At 42.5% G+C, this 22673-nt stretch overlaps 1 protein-coding gene across 4 annotated transcripts in view; it reads right to left on the bottom strand.

Moving 5' to 3' along the window:
• Positions 1 to 22673, bottom strand: part of ddr1 (discoidin domain receptor tyrosine kinase 1) — a 60110-nt gene that overhangs the window by 7747 nt on the left and 29690 nt on the right. Inside the window, exons 4-14 of one of the 4 annotated variants that reach the window (XM_086079658.1) lie at positions 20466 to 20541; positions 19021 to 19173; positions 17470 to 17617; positions 14780 to 14882; positions 13383 to 13569; positions 8171 to 8420; positions 5516 to 5650; positions 4472 to 4534; positions 3124 to 3290; positions 2073 to 2274; positions 436 to 543 (exon numbers count right to left, since the gene is read on the bottom strand). In XM_086079658.1, the coding sequence (XP_085935784.1) occupies positions 436 to 543; positions 2073 to 2274; positions 3124 to 3290; positions 4472 to 4534; positions 5516 to 5650; positions 8171 to 8420; positions 13383 to 13569; positions 14780 to 14882; positions 17470 to 17617; positions 19021 to 19173; positions 20466 to 20541 (1592 nt within the window). The remainder of the gene's footprint in view (positions 1 to 435; positions 544 to 2072; positions 2275 to 3123; positions 3291 to 4471; positions 4535 to 5515; positions 5651 to 8170; positions 8421 to 13382; positions 13570 to 14779; positions 14883 to 17469; positions 17618 to 19020; positions 19174 to 20465; positions 20542 to 22673) is intronic. The other 3 variants (XM_086079659.1, XM_086079661.1, XM_086079660.1) reach the window with 3 other exon arrangements.

Raw genomic sequence — 22673 nt, 5'->3', positions numbered from 1 at the left:
TGAATGGAAGCAAAAACGCCAGTTGTCAAATTACCCCCCAATTTTTTTTTTTACATTTTATTTAACTATGTCACTACTGTACATTTTTTGTAATATAAAACTGTTATTTTTCTTTTAAACTTTTATTTTTTTTAGGGGGAGGGGGGGGCAGTCACAAACAACTGCCAGTAATAAAACTCCTTGCAGACAAGTGACAGGACGGATTACCAGGATTATTGAGAGCTTCCCAAGAAGGCGACCGAAGGCATCTGCGAACGAACGTGTCTTATTAGAAAGAAAAAACACAAACAAAAAAAAAAAAAGGAACCCAGCACACACGGCAGGAGTGAAAAGGAGTGAAGTCAGACGCATGCATGACAGGAAGAAGAGTGACGACGGCGGCACTGCAGCCAATCAGACAGGCCGCTTTTGTCGTCCCAGTCCGAGGCGTCTTACCATGGGCCACATTGAGACTCTTTTCCGGAGCCTGACAGGTGCCGGGCCTGGAGCCTTTCCTGTGATCTGACAGGAGCAGGTGATAGGCCGGGTTGTTTAACAGCAAGGCTGGGAGAGCACACAAACGCACACAAACGCACACAACACAACACAACGCAACGCACACCAAATACACACAGGACGAGACGAGGCGGCGCGCCGCGTCGAGCGGACGGGACAAAACAAAAGAAGGTTGCGTTAGCATGTGGCGACGGATAAAAACAAGAGGATGGGGATGCAAGTGGCGCACACGGCAGGCACGAGCAACAACAGCAACGGGGTCGGTTAACAGCAAACCACACAATTAGGCTGAAATGCGCTTTTTCACACGAGTTCTTTTAAAAGCGCAGACGACAAGCATGCCGAGCTCCTGCCGTGCGCGGCGACGACAAGCATGCCCGCCTTCCTCCGTTCCTCTTTTTGACTTCCTGCTTTTCGTACACTTTGTCGTTGTTGTTGTTGTTGTTTTTCTCCCCGCGGAACAAAAAGCTCCTCACGCAGGCATTCGTCCACACGCGCTTTTGCTTACTTGTGCTCAAATTTTTACACAGTAGGGAAAAAAAACAGGGTTGTCTAAATATGTCCTATGGACCAAAAATATTGGGACACGCCTCTTAACTCACTTCATCAAGACATTTTGGACAAACAGACTTTTCTCTTCGCAATGCAGAAAAAAGCAAGGTGCATAATCCTCAAGTAGAAAAAAAGTTCAAAGGTTATTCTAGTTAACGATAAATTATTGAAAAAACTTTTTCATTAACAAAATCAAATAAAAAACGAGAGCGCTGTTCAAAAACACAATAACAAAAACGAATTAAAACTACCGGTAATTATAATTACACAAAAAATTATATTTTTATCAATTAACTTCATACTTCATTTAAAAAATATTTATTTCAGTAATGGTGTTCAGCCATACAGAAAAAGGAAGGTCGAACAGTTGTTTGGTAATTGTAGTTTACTTAACATTACTTATGGTGACTGCAATTTTTTTTTCTTACATTGAAAAAAATAATAAAATAATATATATATATATATATATATATATATACATACACTAATACTAATACTAAAACTAAGAAAATGTTTGAAAGTGCTATATAAATAAAGATAACTTGACTTAAAATGAAGCATTGGGGGGGGGGGGGGGGCAACTAAATCCCAAAAGAAAAGTCAAATAGAAATAAAAGCTATATGAAAAATCCAAAACTATTACAACAATGATAAACCAAAGAGTCAAAAACCAAATTACAAAATGACAACACTCACAAGGAGCTGCTGCGGGCCACAACTCGCACCGAGACGCTCACCCTGAAAAGAACCAGCTAACCTGAATTCAGCCCCTGAAGTCACTCACTAGGCCACGCCCCTTGAAGACACGCAACCAACACAGATACTACAGTATGCACAGTCATTGCCAGTTGATCTCTTTTGCATGTTTTTTAAAATGACGTTCTTACACTTTTTTTTCCCTTCCGTGTCCCAATACTTTTGTCCACGTATCGATTCTCGCGGCATTCCAAGCCGAGAGCGCAAAAGCTTTTTGCACGCTTGAAGACGTGTGAAAAGGACAAAGTGCACGTGCGCGCGGGACCTACCGGTGCTGCCGCGGCGGTCCCGCGGGTGCAGCAAGGCGCTGGGCTCCTGGTACTCGCTTTCGGCCTCCCGCTCGGGGTCGTCGGGGAAGGTGTGTATGCGCTGGTAGCGGCTGGAGTAGCTGTGCGTGTTGTTGATGACCACGTTGTCGGAGGGAACCGACAGGTGCACGCGCAGCTCGTCGCTCGACAGGCCGCCCTGAGCCTGCGCCAACGGGACGAATTCATGTCATCGTTTGAATGGGTGCGCCGCATCTACTGAATGGATTCGACTCATTCCCTCGCAGCCATTTTTACTGAAGCAACCCACTTCGCTCCCGGCTGCTTAACTGGATTTTTAAGGGCTATAAAAACATGGAACCTACCAAAAGAAAGATTAGAGTCTCTTCTTTTATTAGGAAAAAACAAAGTTTCTATCTGTGTGGGGAAAGAGCTTGTTACAACATGGCCCTGGTTGATCTCTTATACTCTGCTGCCACCTGATGGCCGTTTTTGTACAAACTACCGTTGCTCGTTTGCTACTGCAAAACGGAAACTGAATCTTTCTTTTGGTAGGTTCCATGTTTTTATAGCAATAGAAAACAATATGTGGTCTTGTGAAATCAGTCAAAATCCAGTCAAACAGCCGGGAGCGAAGGGGGTTGCTTCAGTGACAATGGCTGAGTGAGTTAAAAAACTGAAATTAAAACTAAAACTAATAAAAACTAGACTCAAAGGAAGCTTTTTGGAACAAAATAAAAACTAACAAAAATGCTCAAAAAAAATAAAAATAAATAAATGTCAAAATCAAAACAAAATACATAATTAAAAATGCCAAACTATTATAACCCCCGGTACAGAACTCCGGAAATCAAACTGCCGCGAGTAGCGCGAGGCAGAAGTTCACTTTGCGAGAGACGAGAAGTTAGCAGAAGTCGTCAAAAAGTTCCCGCAAACGGCGACAATAATTTGATCTTCCACTGCTCTACGGCAACGTGCGCGACGCCGCAATCTCCTCGATGCCGATTGGCTGTCGCGAGTTCGACCTGCGTGGCGAAGGCGCTTTCCCTCTCACCTTCCCCAGCAACTTCTTCCAGTACTGCCTCCACAGAATGACGGCGATGACGGCCAGCAGCAGCAGGATGATGCCCACCAGGCAGCCAATCAGGATGGCCGTGTTGCTGCTGTCGTCCTTGGCCACGGGAAGCCCCGCCCTCGGGGACACGCCGGCCAACTCGGAACCTGCGTTGGAGGAGGGGGAGGAGAGCGAGCGGTTGACCTCACCTCCATTTGAGATGCGTGCATTGTAACAGAGTTTCAAACAGTGGGCGCACGCGCACGCACGCACGCACGCGCGCACAAAACACCAGAGTGAGAGTGTGCGAGTGATTCATACCACGCGTTGGCCTCCGCTCGGAGAAAAGAATGTGACGCGGCCTCCTTTTGTGCACACGATGTATTTGACTCAGAGGTCATTTAATCCCCTCTGAAGGTCATATGAGGCATGCAGGTATGCGAGCGCAAACGCCAGCGCAAAGAAAGACAAGACAGCCCTTCTCCCACACGCACGCACGCACACACGCACGCACGCACGCACGCACGCACGCATCAGTCTGTCAACACAATGTTGCTAATAAATCCTCAAACTCGTGAACAAAGCATGCCGCAGAGAAATTCCAGCTTTGACTTTTTCGGTGTGCAAACGCCCCAAAACATGCACTTTCAAAGACCGGAGGAAGCCATTTTGTTATTGTCCGTTAACATGATGAAGTGTTAGTGTTTCTTTCTGTATACATTGCACGCTAAAAACAGTTTTGTCAAAAGTTACCCAATTATGGATTAAAAAAAAAATGGATCCGACCAATATTCATGAGTTGTTTTGACCCATTTCTCGACTCGAAGTTGGGTCAAATCGATTGGTCCATTTTTGACCTAACTGTTTTTAGAGTGTGGAACCTCTAAAGTTGATTTTTGGAAGAATACACAAGAAGATAAAACTCAGCATGGGTGCCAAACTTATGGCCCGTGGGCCAGAACCAGCCTATCAGGGGGTCCAATCTGGCCGTGAGGACAAAACACAAACGGCAGTTTTTCATTCAAATCAACTGCTATTGCTAATTTTGACCACTGGAAGGCGCACTGACGAGTCTGACGACCACTTAAATGACATTCTGAAATTTGGCTGTACCTTAAAATTTGATGTAAAAATTTTTGCGACGAAATTTCAGATTGCTCTGCAGTAAGATGATATTACATTTTCAGAATGTGCTTGTAATTATTTGAGCCTAATTATTAAAGAGGGCCTTCATCCTTTTGATTTTTCTCTGAATGAATGAAACTCTGAAATTTGCGTTCCAACTTTAGATGTTCCACTGCAATTCGTGCTCTCCCCACTTAACAGCTTCAGCCTCCCTTCGTCTCACCTGACAGTGTCCAATTAGCAGTGGTGTCCATTATGAAGGCGGAGCTGGCGGTGGGAGGAGGTGCTGGAGGAGGAGGAGGAGGAGGAGGAGGAGGAGGAGGAGATGGACAAAGGAGGAGGGTGTGAATGAGCAGAGGTGGTGAAGGAGAAGAGAGACAATGAGGAGGGACGAGGTCTGCCAGAGAAGTGCAAATGCACCTGTGTCTGCACCTTAGAGTCGGAATCCAGGTTGGATTATAAAAAACGAACTAACTATTAAAAATAAAAAAATCGTTCTGTTACTTTCAGTCCTCTTACTTAAATGGAGAGTTTCAATAAAACAATGACATAAAAAATTAATTTGCCTAAAATGGACTAGTATACATTAGGGGTGGGAATCTTTGAATGTCTCACGATTCGATTCGATTTTTGGGTGTGCGATTCGATTCGGAATCGATTTTCGATTGGGAAAGATTTTTGATTCAAAATGCTTTGATTGACAATGATTTTTGCTTCAATTTATAGATGTTCAAGGAATCGTAATGATCTACTCCAGTCTGACTCGCTAATGCTAATTAGCGCTCTACTCGCGGCACTTTTATCACTCAAAAGAACGGCTCCACGCTGCAAAAAAACAACTTTTATTGGAATAACTAGATTGTGACTTTTTCCTTCTACTCGCTAATGTGGCTACATCTTAACAGTGTATCAGACCGCGTGGAACCACACTGCCCCTAAGTGGCCAAATCGGGTACAACATAAACAGCTCTCCCAATAAAGGCACACACAAAGGCAAAACGGTATAAAATAATTTAAATAAAATCAATTTTGGGACATTTAAAATCGATTCTGAATCGTACTAAATGAAAATGGTGATTCTTATGAGAATCGATTTTTTGGCACACTCCATGTGCATTATCTAGCAGCGCCTCCGTGCACAATGTAGTTAAGTTTGACAAAGATAAAGAAAGGCTGGTGGATGAGGAGGAGTGAGGCACGATTGGCAATGATGAGCTGGCAGGAGGAGGAGGACGCCGAGAGCGAGATCTTGATGAGTCCGACTCACCAGAAGCGGCGGCGGTGGCGTTGAAGGCGGCGCGGCTCGGGGCGGGAGAGGAGGAGGTGTCGCTGACGGACGGAGAGGAGCTGGTGGTGGGAGGATTGCGACCATGCGTCTGTGTCGCGTCCTTTTCAAGAGCGTCTGGAGGGGAGGAACCAGAGAAAGTATTTTGAGAAAAACACATTTCAACATCCAGTCGTCCATTTTATATCATTTTTGATCTCATCAGGGTTGTTGTAGGTCATTTATGTAAAAAAGAAAAAAGAAAAGAATATTATAAAAAAAAATTGGGGGTATGTATTTCTTTAATATTTATCATCATTATTATTTTTTTTTAATTACTTTTATTTATTAGTTATTTGTTTTCTTTTTTTATTGTCGTTGCATTTTAAAGCGGTCAACTTTAAATGTTACGTTCAAACAGTTTTGAGCGTAACCCGACTTGGCAGTCAACCAAGCGTGATGAAATGTATTGCGTTGCAGCTCCAGCACATGAAAGGCTACAGCAACAAAAGAGAGCACCGTTATTTTTGTAAAAGCAGACTTGATAGTAAAGTTCGCCCAATGGGAAAGTGCAGTTGTAGTTCGTAAACAAAATGTGGCGGGTCGCTGAAGTTGTCAGTCCAAAGTTTTGTTTATTGCCTGTAATCCAAACAACGTTTTATTTATCAGCAGTGCCGGAGTTTGCCGTTTTTCTTTTTTGGCTTGCCGGGCTTGCTGCGACTTTGCAACAACCGATGTCCCTTTTTTGGCCGTTTTAGAAGGAGGGCAGTTTAATGTGCCTCCCAGCACGACTCCTCCTCCTTTGCAGAGGATATCGTCTGCTTCCGTTTGCTTCCAGCCTGAGAGTGTTTTAGTCAATAAACAGGAGTGTACACAGCAGATAGACTGCGTAAATTAAAGAGTACATCCCCCCCCCCCCCCCCCCCCCCCCACCACGGCTCTGATGAAATCGATCGAGCCTAAAAATTGTGGAACGAGTTGCCAGTTTGCTTGGCGGGCCGTGACATCGCCTGGGAATAAATAAGCGTCACTCCACTTTTCTTCCCATGCTGCCGCGCGGCGCAAAAAAAAAAAAAAATGCCCAGACGAGCGTGATAACGCATAACAATGGGAAGAACGCAGCAAGGGACAAGACAACAAAGCGCTTTCATGAATTTGGGGAACGGAAGTTTGGACGTGCCTCTTTCGGGACTGACAAACTTGCGATGACGAGCATATCATTGGAAATGAAACGATAACATAAAAAAGGCAGAATAATGGATTCATCCGTTAGTAATAGCAGGAAAAGAAATAGGAGTAGAAATAGTTGAGTGCTCGGAGTAGTGCTGAAAGTACAGTAGCAATAGTGGAAGTAGTGTAATTAAAAGAGTAGAAGTATGAGTAAAAGAAGCAGCTGTAGTAGTAGAAGTGATGTAATAGTAAATAAATGTCATAGTTGCACTGTAAAAGTAAAAGGAGGAAGAGTTGCGGCAGTAGAACTTGCAGCAGAAGCAAAAGGAGTAATGTAATCGGAGTAATGTAATCGGAGTAATACAGTAGTACCGGGAGAGTACTAAGAAGAAGAAGTAGGGGTTGGAGTTTGAAGACGTTGAAGTAGAAGAAGTACAAGTTTTTTTGCTTTCTTTATTAATAGTAGTAGTCGTTGAAGAAATAAATAGTAATTGAAGTAGTAGTAGTAGTAGAAGTAGTGAAGTAGTAGAAGAAGTCGTTTTTTAAATTTATTGCACAAAAACAATTTACAAACTCTCGCTGGGAGATGACATCTATAATGCAAAAAAAAATAAAATTTTATTTTATTATTATTTATTTTTTAAAGAAAGAAGAAACAGCATTGCATTCTATGTACGTTCTCACTTACCAAAAACATAAATACTTTATGACCTCATCGCAACGCAACTGATCGTCCGTATTGAAGCCTTTCAAGATTGACCAGGAAGCAAAATGTGATTGCAATTCAATTTTCAACAAAACAATGGATGGCTTTCTATTTTGCCATTTACATTTGTGAATATGGCATTTACCCATAATTATTATTATATTACAAAGTCTCCTTCCTTCGATCGGCACATTCGTCAAACCGTAAGGAAATTTGGTCCAAATTTAGTTTTGGTATTTTGTCCAATTTGATTGACATCCTTTTATTAATGTTACATTATTCCAAAATTCCTTTCTTATACTCCAACCTCCACCTCAAACCCAAACCGCATTTTCAACATCGCTGCATGTACGATTTTAAATTGCATTTCTTTTCTTTTAGAAGTAGTAGAAGAAGAAGTACTAGTAGTAGTAATAGAATAAAGCAATAGCAGTGCTAGTACCAGTATTAATAGTAATAGTAAAGTAATAGTAATATAGTAGAAAGAGTTTTTTTTTTTTTGTAGAACAATCCCTGTAGCACTAGTACAAGTACTAGTACTAGTAGCGGAAGAAGTATCGTAGTAGTGTTTTGCAGTAGAAGTACTGTATAAGAGTAGTCGAAGTAAAATTGTAGTGGTGATAAAAGTAGCGGTAGTCGTAGAGGTAAAAGTAACAGTAATAGAGTAGAGTCGGACTAAGAGTCGTATATAAATACAGCAAGTAGAAGTAAAAGGCAGGAAGTAGCAACAAATGCAGAAACGTCAACAAATGTCAACAGTCGTAGCGTTCGTCGGTCGTTACCGGAGAGGAAGGAAATCTCGCTGAGGAGCATCCATCTGTCGGCGAAGTCGAACGTGCAGCGCAGGATGCGCGCCACGCGGCCGTCCAGGGGCAAGGAGAGCGTGCGGGACGACGGGTCCTTCAGGTCGTCCAGGGGGACGGGCAGGGCGAGGGCCGGGGACGACCACGGCTGCAGCAGGCCGGCCTTGAACGCGCACTCCACCTTGTTGAACACGCGCACGCCCTGCGTGTGCCGGTTGTTGCTGTGCACCTGCCGGCGGGACACAGATCACATCGGGGTCGGTTCCCGGCGCAGGTGTTGGGGGGGAAAGTTCGGTCGCGGATCCGGGTCGGCGGGACCGTCCCGCAACGTGTCGTCGTGAAATTGATTGCGGAAGGTGCGACGCGGCGCCGCTGCGGATGATCGAGATGAGAGAGAGAGAAAGGCACGTGCTCGGGAAAACGTCGCGCTACGCTTTTTCTTTGGCTTTTCATGCTGCGTTCGAGGAAGGTGGGAAGTCTGACATTTCCCATTCTTCAGTTCCGACCTCAAAGCGTTCGAAGACAACAAAGATGGCTGACTCGTTGTTCTGGTTAGCATAGTCAGTCGAAATCATGTTGGCTTATGTAAAGTTACTCTTTTCGAATAACTAAATTGTTATAATAAATAAATAGATTTTTATAACTGTTTAAATTATGTTTTGCCATTCACGGTCTTTGTTTCTATGGCATTGTCGACTCGAGTGACGTCAGACTTAACCCCCCCCCCCCCCCCGACGCATTCCTGTGCATACTTCCTGGTATGAAGCCGAAAATGTCCGATTTCCCACCTTCCTCGAATGCAGCATGGACTATTTGACTCATTGAGCCATTTTCAGCAGTAAAAAGTTCATATTTTGTCCAGAATGAATTTGATAACTTCGGTCCAACGACCAATCACGGCTCAGTTTGCTGACCAAACCCAGAAAACAAGTGAGCCATGATTGGTCGTTACCTACTTCCTCAGCACAGGTGATGTCATTTTCAGTCGACAGCGAGTGGAAAAATGAGTTTTTAAAAAAGTTTATTAATTGTCCTTGAACAACAATAATGTCGTTATCAAATTAATTCTGGACAAAATACTAACTTTTTACTGCTGAAAATGACTCAATGAGTCAAGTATCCCTTTAAATACGCTTGGTTGCATTTCATGTATGATTTTCATTTGTATTTAATTTAATTCTATTTTTGCATACACTCATTTAAATTAGCAAGGCAGCGTATTAGACATTACAGAATAAATCCAATGAAAATGTTGGGAAAAAAATGGCCACTTTTTTACGAGGGTTACGAGTGTGTTTTAAGAGTGTATAAATATATTTTTTTAATGAAGGTGACAGTTTGATCCCGGACTTGATTCAATCAATTTGTTTTGCAATTTGAAAAGATTAATCCGTGTTGACAAACATCCAACGTGATTTTTTCGCAGCCACGATCACCGAAATGAGCTTCGACGGAAACGAAACGCACGCGTCGGGAGTACGGCGCGCGGTTAAGCCGCCACTTCATTCCGAGCCTGTCACCTGGAAGTGGATCCAGATGTTGTGCAGGCGAGCAGCTGCGCCACATGTTGAGCTGCTGCCTGCCAGCCGTTCTTTCTGCACATGCGCGCGTTTGAGCCAAGGTCGCACCGCTTTGCTTTCAATAGAATCCCCACGGACACAACTGCAGCTTCGTGACCCCCCCCCCCCCCCCCGCCCCCCCCAACCAAACATTGTGTTGAAGGAAGTGCAGGTTAACACACACACGCGAGGTCACATTCAACTGTGCCCCGAGTTATGTGAAGTAACTTTGCCAGTTTCGACTTTCCCACTCTTGACAAATCCACGGCGTGATGTTAGTTGAGGTTAGCGTTGGAAAACCCCTGGCGGAAATCCAGGAAAACGGCCTGAGATCTTGGGAGTAAAACACCGACCGGGGAAGCATTACAAGGAAAAGATTAAAAAACAATGCGTGTACAACTTGAGGATTTATTACAATAACATGGCGGGCATGCGGTGAAGGAGAAACAGTCGTAAAAACACCGAGCTTGTCAGCGAAAGAATCTTGTTTCAACAAGGACGGGACGCGATCTCCTCACACGGGCTCAAGTAAGAGTTGCTATAAAAGTAATTGCCATCATTTCGGGGGTGAGCTGGAAATTGCTTTCATTGTAAATAAAGGTTATGAAAATAGCACATTTGACTAAAAGGGGGTTGGGCGGCATGGCCAAAAAATAAACTCTCTGGTTTTATTTCAGTCATTCAGGAAGATTAACTCATTCAAACCCAAAAATGTTTAAATATGTTTTTTTAATACTTTGTCCTTCAATCCCCAAAATGCTATATATGTTTTTTATGGGTGGGGGGGGGGGGGGGTAGTGTTGTGCTAGAAGGCTTTGATGCTGCTTCTGACCTGAAGGTGTCGCTTAAAGCAATAATAGTTATTACAAAAAAAACAGCCAGCAGGTGGCAGCAGAGTATAAGAGATTAGCAAAGGCCATGTTGCAACAAGCTCTTTTTGCCATTGTTTTCAACAGCTTTGTGAATAATGATGAAACTTCGCTATATTGTAATGCTCATTGCTGCAAAATGGAAATGGATACCAATATACTTTTTTTTCCTGATGGAAGAAGAGAGTCTAATCTTTCTTTTGGTAGGTTCCATTTTTTTTTATAGCAATAGAACACAATATTCTGTAGGCCTTGCAAAATCTGGCAAAATCCAGTAAAACAGCCGGGAGACAATCGATTTGAATCTAATAAACCCAATTTATTTAAAGGTTTCATTTATTCACAAATAATTCCTGTGCAAAATGTTCAGAGAACAATAATGTATACTGATTTCAAATCAGTTTCAACATAAACTTAATAGTTAGAAAAATTACAACTTACATTTGGATTTTCAAAAAGACTATATTTGGAGATTTTGGCCAAACGTTGCTTTCTGCCCGACAACGACGATATACATCATGCATGATGTCATCATTTCTCGCGCACTTTGGGGAAAAAGCCTTTCTCCAAGTGTATTCTGGAGGTTGCTTGGATCACATGACCTGCCGGAGTGTGTGCAGCGCTTCATTAGAGCCATAAATAAAGCATTAGCCTCGTGTACTCCCATTAGCTCGCCGTGACGCTTGACTTAGCGTAATGAGGTTATTCATTTATCAGATCAAAGCATTCATTTAAATGGAAAAAAAATGACTTTTTGTCAGCGCGCTTATCTGCGTTTAACACATGGAAACCGTTTTTGAAAGTGCTTAATAACAATAATGGCTATTTATAGACGTTCATAAAAGTGTTTTATTCATGATTACACTTGATTTATGCATCAAGTTTTCCCCCGAATTCAATTGGGGTTATGCTCTCCAAAGTGGAAATGAGTTGGCGGCGCGACAAAGAACATCTGGAGGGAGACAAGTCATTATTTTGTGGGCACTTGCGCCCCGAGTGGGGATGCAAGTGAATGCAGACAGGAAATTGGGGGGAAACGGGGAGCGGCGCGATCGCCAAGGTACAGCACGTCCGGTTTGGAAATATGTCGCGAAGCAGACATAAAGAGGTTCCAGTGGGATCGCAAAGATCCAATTTGAGGATTTAAGATGTAATCTTTGCTCATTTTGGTGTAAATAAGCATCCACCCATCCACCCCCCCCCCCGCATGGTGTGTGCAATGGGAGTGTGAGAATGGTGGCAAACTGAATTCCCCCTCTTGAGGGATAATTAGAGGATTCTACTTCATTTTCTCTCTCTCAAGACAAAGCCAGCTCGATACTTGCTTGCGACTATGCGGCATTCCATAAAATGGCGACATTTACTGCCGACAACACACCCAAAGGCAAAAGAAGGAACAAAATGGCTGTGCCCATCATAAATCTACGCATTAAAAATTGTTAACGGAGCATCTATAAGGTCACTCTGATCAAATTTAAGACCTCGTGTATGGCAGGAATAAACACAATATTAACATTTTAAGAAATGCTGCTATAATATTTTAGATTTTTATATTAGACAAAATATGTCTGACATTTTTATTGATTTTGTGTAAATAAAATCTCCTTTAGTGCCACCCTCAGCGGAAGGTTCATGTCAAACAACCACATAGCTACCGCTACCTTAATGCTAACAAACCTGCAAACTCCATAGGCACCGAGCTAACAAGGAGCATTTATGGGCCCTTCAGTATAGTATATCCTCGTCTGCTTATACTGCCCCCAGTGGCCAAGATGTGCACACCAGAAGGATGAGCACAATGCACATTGAAAGAGGAAGTGTGACAAAGCTGTTTAATTCTTTGAAATTCAATCTATTTGTATGTTTATATTAGGGGTGTCAAAATGTGTGTGTTAATTTTGAGTTGGGTTAAAATTCTTCTAGCGCCACAATTTTTTTTATTGCGTAATGACCGCCCCTTACTAGGAAAGCCTGTACTGGGACGCAGCAGACACGTCCACGTCAAAATTTTGCAGTAATAAATGTAATCATAATGCATATATTTGTGGAGACTGGGGTCAAGTTGTATTTTACAATTTCAAAAAATGTGCAGAATTTCAGTTACTTCATGTTAAAGTTTCGATAGCTCTTCATATGAAAAGAAAAAAATGCACCGAGCTGTCACCGACATCTTACAAATGCAATTATGCCATCTAGTGGCAGAAAAATGACCTCGACACAAATCAATATCTCAACTCAATTTTTTTTTTACAGTACAGTGCATCTTTTTAATTTTAACTAAATTTTAAGAATTATGAAATTACTGTATCAACAACTAAAAGATGCAGCCATATTTGTATTAGTTTATAATTTTCCCACTTTTATCTTAACAAGAGTATGAAAATGAAAAAAAATAAAACTGTGTTTTATTGTATATTTAGAAGAGATATAAAATTTGCGATTAATCGTGAGTTAAAGTCATGCAATAGTTACGATTAATCATTTTAATCGCCAGACACCCATAGGTCATATATAGGACATAATTCTTTCCTCATTAAAAAAACATGAGGGAGGGGTGGTTAATGGTATTTCCATTCATTTCAGTAAGGACAGACGATTTTACAAGTGCAACAAATTAAAATCAAATACTAAGGTACGATTGTACCGACTTTTAAATGTGACTTTTTTTTAAAGACCTCTGAAGAGCAGTTTTAAAAAGATGACATCCGATTCAAAATGGACTTTCTTAACGACTTGTGTACAACCTGCCTTGGTGCCGCCTACCTGCATAACGCGGAGCACGCGAGGCTTCTCGAATTGGAACTCGATGTCCACGCCGGGCTTGCCGAGGACGTCTCTGTTCCAGCCCAGGTAGTCGTAGCCGGGCCACACCCGCAGCTCCTTGCTCTCCATGAAGTCGTCTCCTCCCAGGACGCCGTCGCACAGCTGACCCAGGCCGCCGAATTGCACCCTGCGCGCCAACATACAGCGTAGGGAGGGCTCAACGTACGGACAACGCTGCAAAAACTGAAATCTTAAGTAAGATATCATTTCTTGAATTTAACCTAAATGTGCTTATTTTGCTTAAAATTCAATTGTCAGACAAGATCACGAACAGACAAGAAGGTAAGTGCTGTGAGGCTTAAAACAAACATTTTCCACTTTTTAAGATGATTGCTAACCAACATCAAAGGCCCTGAACCGGGGTTTCTTAAATTGAATGTCCTTATTTTGAAATTTTGCATAATTTAGCAATAAAATAAATGGAAAAAATACAAGTATGAAAACAATTTGAGCAGTGGTTTGTTTCGTTATATATTTACTACGTTCATTTTTCCTCTTTGCAGTACCAGCTCAGTGGTCCAGTGGTAGAGTGTCTAACCCCCCCCCCCCCCCCCGGGGAGGTTGTGGGTTCAATCCCTGGCTGGGTCACACCAAAGACAATAAAAATGGGTACTGTTGCCTCCCTGCTTGACACTCAGGCTATGTCGGCCAGACGTAAATGAATACTTAAGGAAAATAGTTCTATATATTACAGCTTGAAAAATGTTAATATTATTTGTTTTTAGTCTAAATATACAATTTTCAAGTCCGCTGTGGTTTGTATGGGCCTAGTATTATTTTCTTATTTAAAAAAAATCTTACAGGTAAAATTTTCTTGTTCTGTCGCCAGATCATTTAGCGTATTCTTATTGCACTTTTTTTTTTCTTCTTACATTTTCTACTTTTTTTTTTTGCAGTGTAAAGGGCTAGCCGAGTCATCTTTGAGAGAAACCCCCCCAATTGGATATAGTTTTATGTGAAAAAAAAAAAATATATATACACAGTATTTTAAGAGCACATTTCCCAGCCGTATGTACATACAAACACGGCAAGGTCACACGGCCTCTCCCGCAAGAATGCGTCTGGATGGCATCAAAAGGTGTTCGCTTACTCGCAAGCAAAACATTTTGGGCCCATTAACCGCCCAGCACCGAGCGAGCGTGACCCTGCCACGAATCCTGATGCGGCCCGTCTAGCGGCCTGCCAAAACATTAAGGCCAGGAGGAAACGCGCCTCGAAATCCCTCAGCAACTACAAAAACACGGCGGGTTCCCCTTTCCGCGAGCAAAGAGCTGGCTGGGGGGGGGGGGGGGGGGGTTGACAGTTGGAGACGTGTGCTTGCTTGCTTGCTTGCTTACCCTTGCTCTGTGCTGCCGTCGTAGGTGGAGTCGTTCAGGTAGACGGGCAAGCCCGACAGATTCATGACGTGACCCACGGGGGCCGTATACGCCTTTAAGCCATCTAAGAGAAATGACACAAGCAGGGAACCATTGAGGAGCAAATGCTGACCCGTCAGACATCAGATCCAACGATTCGGTTGCAATCAGCGAGGCGGGGAAGCGGCCGGCGTTGGTTTTAAACTAGTCAAACAAACCAAAGGCTCCGTTACTCGGGTCCAAGCACCCTTAACGGATGAGTTCGTCAGGAAAAGCAGCGCTCTGGTACACATCATAAACGATTGCTGGCGTAACATTTGCATTCTTTGGCTCATTTTGCTGTTGAAGAGCATTTTTAGTTAAGTTACATTACGGTATATGAAGCATGAAAAAGCTGCTCTAATTTGTCACGATATGTTAATTTCCTGTTGACCAATCAACAAACAGAAAGGGGTCCAGCTGCACTCTTTAGGTATGCTATTTATAACTTTTGGCTATCTGGGCTAATTTTGTAATGAAGGCACTGTTCCACCACATCAAACAAAAAAAAGGTGCTGGAACTAGCTTAGCGCTAGCATGGACGAGGCTAGTACAAAATAACAGGGCCAGGGTACGACGCGGGGTCCAGGGGATTACATTAAGTCATTGCAATCTGATATGTTTGAATGAGATAAGTGAATATGGCTTCGTAAACTTAATACATAAGTGCAGTCCATTTTTACGTTTTTGACAAAATTGGATTTTTCATTTGTTGGACTTTGGCGTTTTTTGTTTGTTTGTTTTTTTAAAGCGTAAGATGCGAATTGATTTTAATGTCATTCGCTCAAGTTAACACGATTGGTGAAAGGAAATTTGGGATGAGAGTCCAAGCTCTCGTAGATTTATAAAGAAACTCATTCATTTACAATTATACTAAGCAGTGTGAAATAATTAATAATTTTCTTTTCTTTAATTTTGATGATTACAGCTCACGGCGAAAGAACAAAAGAGATTTTTTAATAGCAAAATAAGGAAGAAACTCCTGAAAATATTTTTTTCCATGGTGTTTAACATTTTAAATTGAAGAACAAGGAAACCTTGGGGTTTGTGATTAATTCATTAAAAAAAACACTTAATTACTAAAATGACTAAAACCAAATTACGCAAAAACTGAAGCCTTGTTTCCCAAAGGGAATAACTGAAATCCAACTAATACTTTGCAGATACTCAAAAATAATAAGAAAAAAAAGCATTTTAGACACTAGCGATAATGTGAAGTATGTAAATATAAATGACTAACACCACTTTTACCTTGATTGAGAGCTCTTGATTGTGTATGACGAAGAAGGAAGATATTATTTGGACTTTTGCAAAAATGTGAATCATGGTAAAACTAGGCCATACCAAAACCGAGGTTCTGCAGCACAAAAACGATTTTCCCAATGGCAACCCTGCAATTTCAGCCAAGTAGCAAGCGGCTACTTAATGAATAAAAATTTTTTTGGATGAAGGACGTTGTGCCTTCGAGCTGGAAAATACGCACAATTTCAGTTTTCAAGTTTTGCCTTGCATGGTTTAATGACGTTTTCGAGAGAAAGTAAAGAAAGTAAGCAGTGAGCGTCTCAACAACTTTCGTCATATGCCACCGCAAACTGTAACAAGCCCACTCGAAGCGTGCCGATTGGTGCAAAAGCGGCCATATTAAGACTATAAATAAACCTAATCTCCAGCTCCAGACAATCAGAAGTGACCCCAAACAAACCCACTCAAAGCGCGCCGATTGGTGCAAAAAAGCGGCCATATTAAAAGTCCGTGATATGCTTAATCTCCAGCTGCAGACAATCAGGAGTGACCCGGCTCGGACTCCATTCGGGAGGAAAAACTTTCATGGAGACGCTCTCCCGAAAGACAAGAGCGCGGCGGCGCCGATCTCGAGGCGGCCGGCCGCGTGATGAACGAGGGAGGCGGGACGTGACTGCGGAGGAGGAGGGCGCTCGTAAATACAGCGAGTGCTCGGGGGATCGCGCGCACCAACGCTATTCATCAGAGGGCAGACACTCAAGATGGCAGACGGCGTCCTGCCCCGTAAATTTGATGCAATCTCTCAAAGCAACGCACGGGACGGATGGGGGGGTGGGGTGGGGGGGGGGGGGGGGTTGGGGGAGGAAAAAAACAAACTGTTGGAATCATTATTATTGACTCAATCATTTTTCACCTTCTGCAAAGGTAGGTACATTGTCCAGCATGATTGATCTTGAACAGATTGATACAGAGTGATAACGGTTTTGCGTTTGTGGATCTCACTGCTTCATCTATCCTTCCTCTGGTCTCTTGATGTCTTCCCCTAATCCTGTTGGAATTTAGACGTATCTACGGCTGGTGAAAGATTCTGGATTTGTGGGTGGAGGGTGATGTCCGGGTGGTGTTGGATTTCACTTTGCTTCATTTTTTCCTTCCTTTGATCCTTCTTCTGGTCGACTGACAACTTTACGACTTTGGTGGAACTCTGAAGTATCCGGTTAAGGTGAAGGGTTTCAGGTGAATTAAAGAGCACAAGCACGCACGTACACAAGAACTAGGAATAATTCAGTAAAAAATAAATAAATAAATAAAAATACCTCCACAACATGTTCTGAATCAAGAATAATTAAATGAATTAATTCGTAAAGTCAGATCACATGATAGCCGCTTACCTGCCCACACGCAGCCGTACAGTTCCACTCGGAGGCAGACGCTCATGACCCTGTCGGCCAGCGGGTAGAAGCGCACCATGCGGGCCACGATGGGGGGGCCCAGATCCTTCAGAACAACATCGTAGGTATTCTCGTTCCCGGACACCGCCTTGGAGGATTACGCATAAATATTCACTCACACGCGACATGACACGGCGTTTTGTTTTTGCTGGTTTTAGACTGCGTTGGGAAACATTCGCTCATTCAATGTTTATAGAATAGAACAAAAAAAATTCAGGGGACCTCCTGCATTAGTGCTAATCTGTTTTCCCACAACCTGTTGGGACTTTGTAACCTTGAATGAACCATCCTGTGACTCCAAATGTTTCTTCAAATTCGATGTCGTTTTTTTTTTTAAGCTACATAACACTTTGTCTACAGTACAGAGTGTACAACCAACCTGAATATTTTCATCTTTAGCCGTCTCAACTTAACACATAGGGACTGCATTTTAGGTTTCAAATCAAAACGTCTCTACTTCCTTGATTGATTTGCACACGCAAGACGTCAACCCGAAGAGAATATGAATTGGCACGTACATCCGTGGCGCCAGCCCCCCCTTAACCCCCCCCCCCCCTCCCCACCCTCCAGACGATCGAAGCGTAGATGACCTCATCCCATAATGCATGTTACTCACTTCTAAAGCCGAGTGCCAATTGTCCTAATGAAGCCTTTGAATAGTAACTTTAATCAGACCACTAATTACAACTACAATTAGTGTTAATTAATGATGAATTGCATTTTTAATCTTTTAATGCTAACTTTAATTAATTGAAATTTCAATTGTAATTGACATTTCAATTGTAATTGTAATTGTAATTGAAATTGAAATTTTAGTCATCAACTGCGCAACATAGTTGACATAACGGCATTATCGATTAATAGACTCAACTTTCATCACATTATAGACAACTGGAAAAAAAAAAAAATCTCCTCCCCACTACACATTCAAACAGCACCACAAAATGGCAAACTCCCGAGAAGGGCTCTTTTGTGCATACCGGTGGACTTGCTATTCAAGCCGTGTTATGATCTTAATCGCAGAAAAGCTCAAATGAAAAGCCTCCAACGTGCCAACTGATTCGCGAGTCGAGGCCCGAGGCCAAATTTTGCAGTTGCAGCATTTTGTGCAAAGATTGACACTGGCGCGCCGTCTCTGGAGTTTGCTGAGGCAGCTTCAAAATAACAGCGGCCTCCTTAAAAACGTTGTTGCCGGAGGTCTAATCCCCCCATTGCAGAGCGCGCACGTGACGTGACGCTCGGCCGGGTGCTGATCGCGAAAGAAAATATTGGACGGGGGAGCCAACAATGGCTGCTTTCAGCACAGGTGTGTCATTCATTGTATGGAGCTGAAAAAGCCCCACTGGGCTCTTTTTTTTGTTACAACATGGCACGGCTCCTCTGCCAAAACCATACGAGAGGAATTAGATATATAAAAAAAAAAAAAAAAAGACGAATATGAAGCCTTGCCAGCGATAACACTTAATGAACACGCTTCAATTGTGTCCTTACTTCCTGGCCCCAGCGGTCCCTCCAGGTGATCCATTTCACGCCGTCGCGAGAGTAGCGCAGGCGGTAACTGCGGACAAACTCCTGGCCGTGCCCGTCGGCGTGACGACCCTGCGTGCCCACCAGGGCTAGGAAGTGCAGCTTGCGAAGGTCCACCTGAAGGACAACCAGAAGCAGTTAGCTTAGCTTAGTTTAACTCATTCACTGGCAGCCATTTTACCTGAAGCAACCCCCTTCGCTCCCGGCTTTTTTTTTTTTTTTTTTACTGGATTTTGACAGATTTTGCAAGGTCCACAGAATTTTGTGTTATATTGCTATAAAACATGGAATCTACCAAAAGAAAGATTAGAGTCTCTTTTTTTATCAGAAAAAAATTGATATTTGTATCTGTTTCTGTTTTGCAGCAATTAGCATTCGATTATAGCTAAGTTTCATCATTATTCACAAACCTGGCAAAAATAACTTGTTGCAACATAGCACTGGTTGATCTCTTATACTCTGCTGCCACCTGCTGGCCGTTTTTGTAATAACTACCATTGCATTAAGCGACCTCTTCAGGTCAGAGGCTGCATCAAAGCCTTCTGTATGCTCTAGCATTAAAAAAAAAACATTAAAAATTTAGAAATAAGTTTTTGGGACCATGGCAATATTTAAAATAGAACGTGTTTAGACGTTTTTGGGCGCAAATGAGATGGAGTGGAAAACAGGAGCTGGTGGATATTAAAAGTCTCCACACCCCTGTTCAAATGACAGGTTTTTGTGTTATTAAGAAATGAGAGCAAGATAAATCGTTTATGAAAAAATAGAAATTTTAGTGGAGAAGTAAAAATAAAAAATGTAGTGTTTGCACAAGTGTACACACCATCCTAAAAATTAGGATGGCTGTGTTCTAAATTAACCGATGACATTCAAACTTGTATTAAATCTGAGTCAGCACACATCTACCACCATTTAAAGTGCCTCTGACATATCTGAATGTTTTGCTGTTCTAGTAGGTTATTATTATTATTATTATTATTTTTTTTTACATTGCTCTGTTTGCTTTAGTTGCTTATTTACTTAGCTGCAGTTACTTATAGTCAGTGAATTAGTAACAGTTACAAGCAGGGATTGTGGCTGTGTTGATAATTAACCAATCACATTCAACCTCACGTTAAACATCATCTAACGTGCCTCAGAGTAACCCCAAATAAAGTTCAGGTGTTCTAAGTTAGCTTTTCCGGTCATTTTTGTGGTCGCGTCTTAGGGCGCAAGGAATAGCCTTTGAACCAAAGTATGTTGACTTTTTATATCTACGCTCAAAGAACTCGACATGCTTCGAAAGGCTTGAGTGTGTATTTTTCCAGAAAGTTGTGGTCACAATGAGCTACAGAAGTTGGACTGTGCGCCTTTTCCAAAAAGTCAGCGCGATTATAAATCAAAAGTGAGCTGGAGGCGCGGGCGCTAACCTGAAGATATTCCGATCCATCGGGGAAGACGGCGCCTGCGGGGCACCAAGCTCCGTCCCCTTCTCCGGTGCTCAACCTGAAGATGGACACGGGTCTCATTTACAGCAGCTGACATAGTGAAAGGAACCCCGCGGCTCCCACGGTCGACGCCCGCAGCACGCGCAGGTGAAAGCGAGAGTTTGGTAGAAAACAAAAAACGGCCGCATAATGGATTCCGCAGCGACAAGACGCCCACATGCAAACTGACAACGTTGTCTGCAAACACGCTCGAGCTGGGAAAAAATGTCCAAACGTGCGCAACACATGCACATCTGAAGAAGGAAGAGGAAATGCGCTCTGTGTTGTAACAGCTCCTCTTGGAACCACTCGCGCACATTTACACACACACACACACACACACACACACACACACACACACACACACACACACACACACACACACACACACACACACACACACACACACACACACACACACACACACACACACACACACACACACACACACACACACACACACACACACACACACACACACACACACACACTCAAGACAATTCCAGCGCGACTTTTCTCCGAGGACGCCCAACGCGTTGCTCGGACCACCTAAAAAGCAAAAATCATTACAACGATGGCGTCATGCAGACGGTGGTGAGCTCATGCGGCAGGAAACGGCCATTAGAGGGCCGGGAGGGAAAGATGAGCAGGGCTGGGTGTTATATTGCTTGGGGGGGGGGGGGGGGGTGTACAGAACATAAAACGTTAATATCATGACACAGTAATGAAGAAATAACAATCAATGTATTGGAAAGCTACAAAATGTACTTTTCTTCCTTGTAACAAAAATTAAGAGTTCAAACTTCCGCCTTCGCTATTCGTATTGACATTAGCCACAGAATCAGCTCGATGTACTTTTGGCAAAAGCACTTTCATAGTCCAACAAATAAAAAAAAATCCAAATTCAAAATGGAGTTCGCTTGTACAGCGTTTTACTTGATCATATGTTTACAAAGCCATATTCGCTTATCTCGGTCAATAGTATCGGCATGTAGCCTAACACAGGCCCGGCAACAAAAAGGGACATGCTAACCTTTTTAGTTTATAATAACTTACTTGAACCTCCAGGATCCCGCACAGTACCCCTGACCAATCTCTTTGGCGCCATTTTAAATCCATCAACATTGCTACTAGCCTCATTCCAGCTAGCGCTAAGCTAGTTGATCCCCTCAAGTTTGGTGTCAAAGTTTGAAAACTCCCTTTTCGTTTGTTGCTAGCAAGCATCAGCAAGACGTTAACCAGACAAATATTTCCCGTTGCTAGGACAATATTAGCAGTTGAGACATTAGCTGGCCCAAAATAATTCTACAACATCCGCTCAAATGTAGCGTGCACGTAGCTTTTCCCGCACGTGCGCTCCCCTACGTCGAGATGTTAGCCATAGTGAGACGTGCCATCTAAACTTTCCTCTCTGACGACAATATGACGCGTTCCGACTCGAAGCGGGACATTTTGAGTTGCCGTTTATTTTCAATAGCCAACTCGCGCTCGAGTCGCCACCGAATGCACAACCCGAATAAAAAATACAGTATGATAAAAATCGAGTTCACATTTTTGTCTGGAGAAGCAAGCTCATAAAATATATTGTAGCTGTCCAATTAAAAAAATACTTGAAAAAAAATATAATATATAACGAAATACTACTAAAAACATAAATAAATAAAAAAGACTATAATCACTTAAAATAAATTAAAATAATAGTATTAAAAGACATATTCAAAACCCATAACAATACAGTAAAATATTATAAATACTATGCAATATAAAATTGGCATATACTCAATTCCAACGAAACTTTATATGGAAAGAATTGTTGACACTGACAAGACAAAATTGTTAGGGGTTAGCACATCTGCCTCACAGTCAGGAGATCCGGGTTTGAATCTCAAAATTTGTGCTTTCTGTGTTCAAAACTGCTTGCCACGTGTTTTTCCAAATGCGTTTTGAGTGTGTGGAAGGGCTAAAACTATCTTAAAAACATTTTTTCATATCGTCTCTCTATAGCGACGATTGTCACCTACATTTTGGTCCAACCCTAATTGCGTCCTATCTAAATAAAGGCCACAATTGTACGACCTCCGCTTTCTTTGAGCTGCATCGCTGCAATCATCTGCACGTCAATCGGCCCCTCCCCCTCCCTCCCCCTCCCTC

The sequence above is a fragment of the Leptonotus elevatus genome, chromosome 6 (assembly GCF_054856555.1).
Source record: "Leptonotus elevatus isolate MCC_2025b chromosome 6, RoL_Lele_1.0, whole genome shotgun sequence".
In the NCBI taxonomy this organism is placed as follows: domain Eukaryota; kingdom Metazoa; phylum Chordata; class Actinopteri; order Syngnathiformes; family Syngnathidae; genus Leptonotus; species Leptonotus elevatus.
Note: the sequence above shows the minus strand (reverse complement) of the source record. Positions and strands in the feature narration are given on the sequence as shown.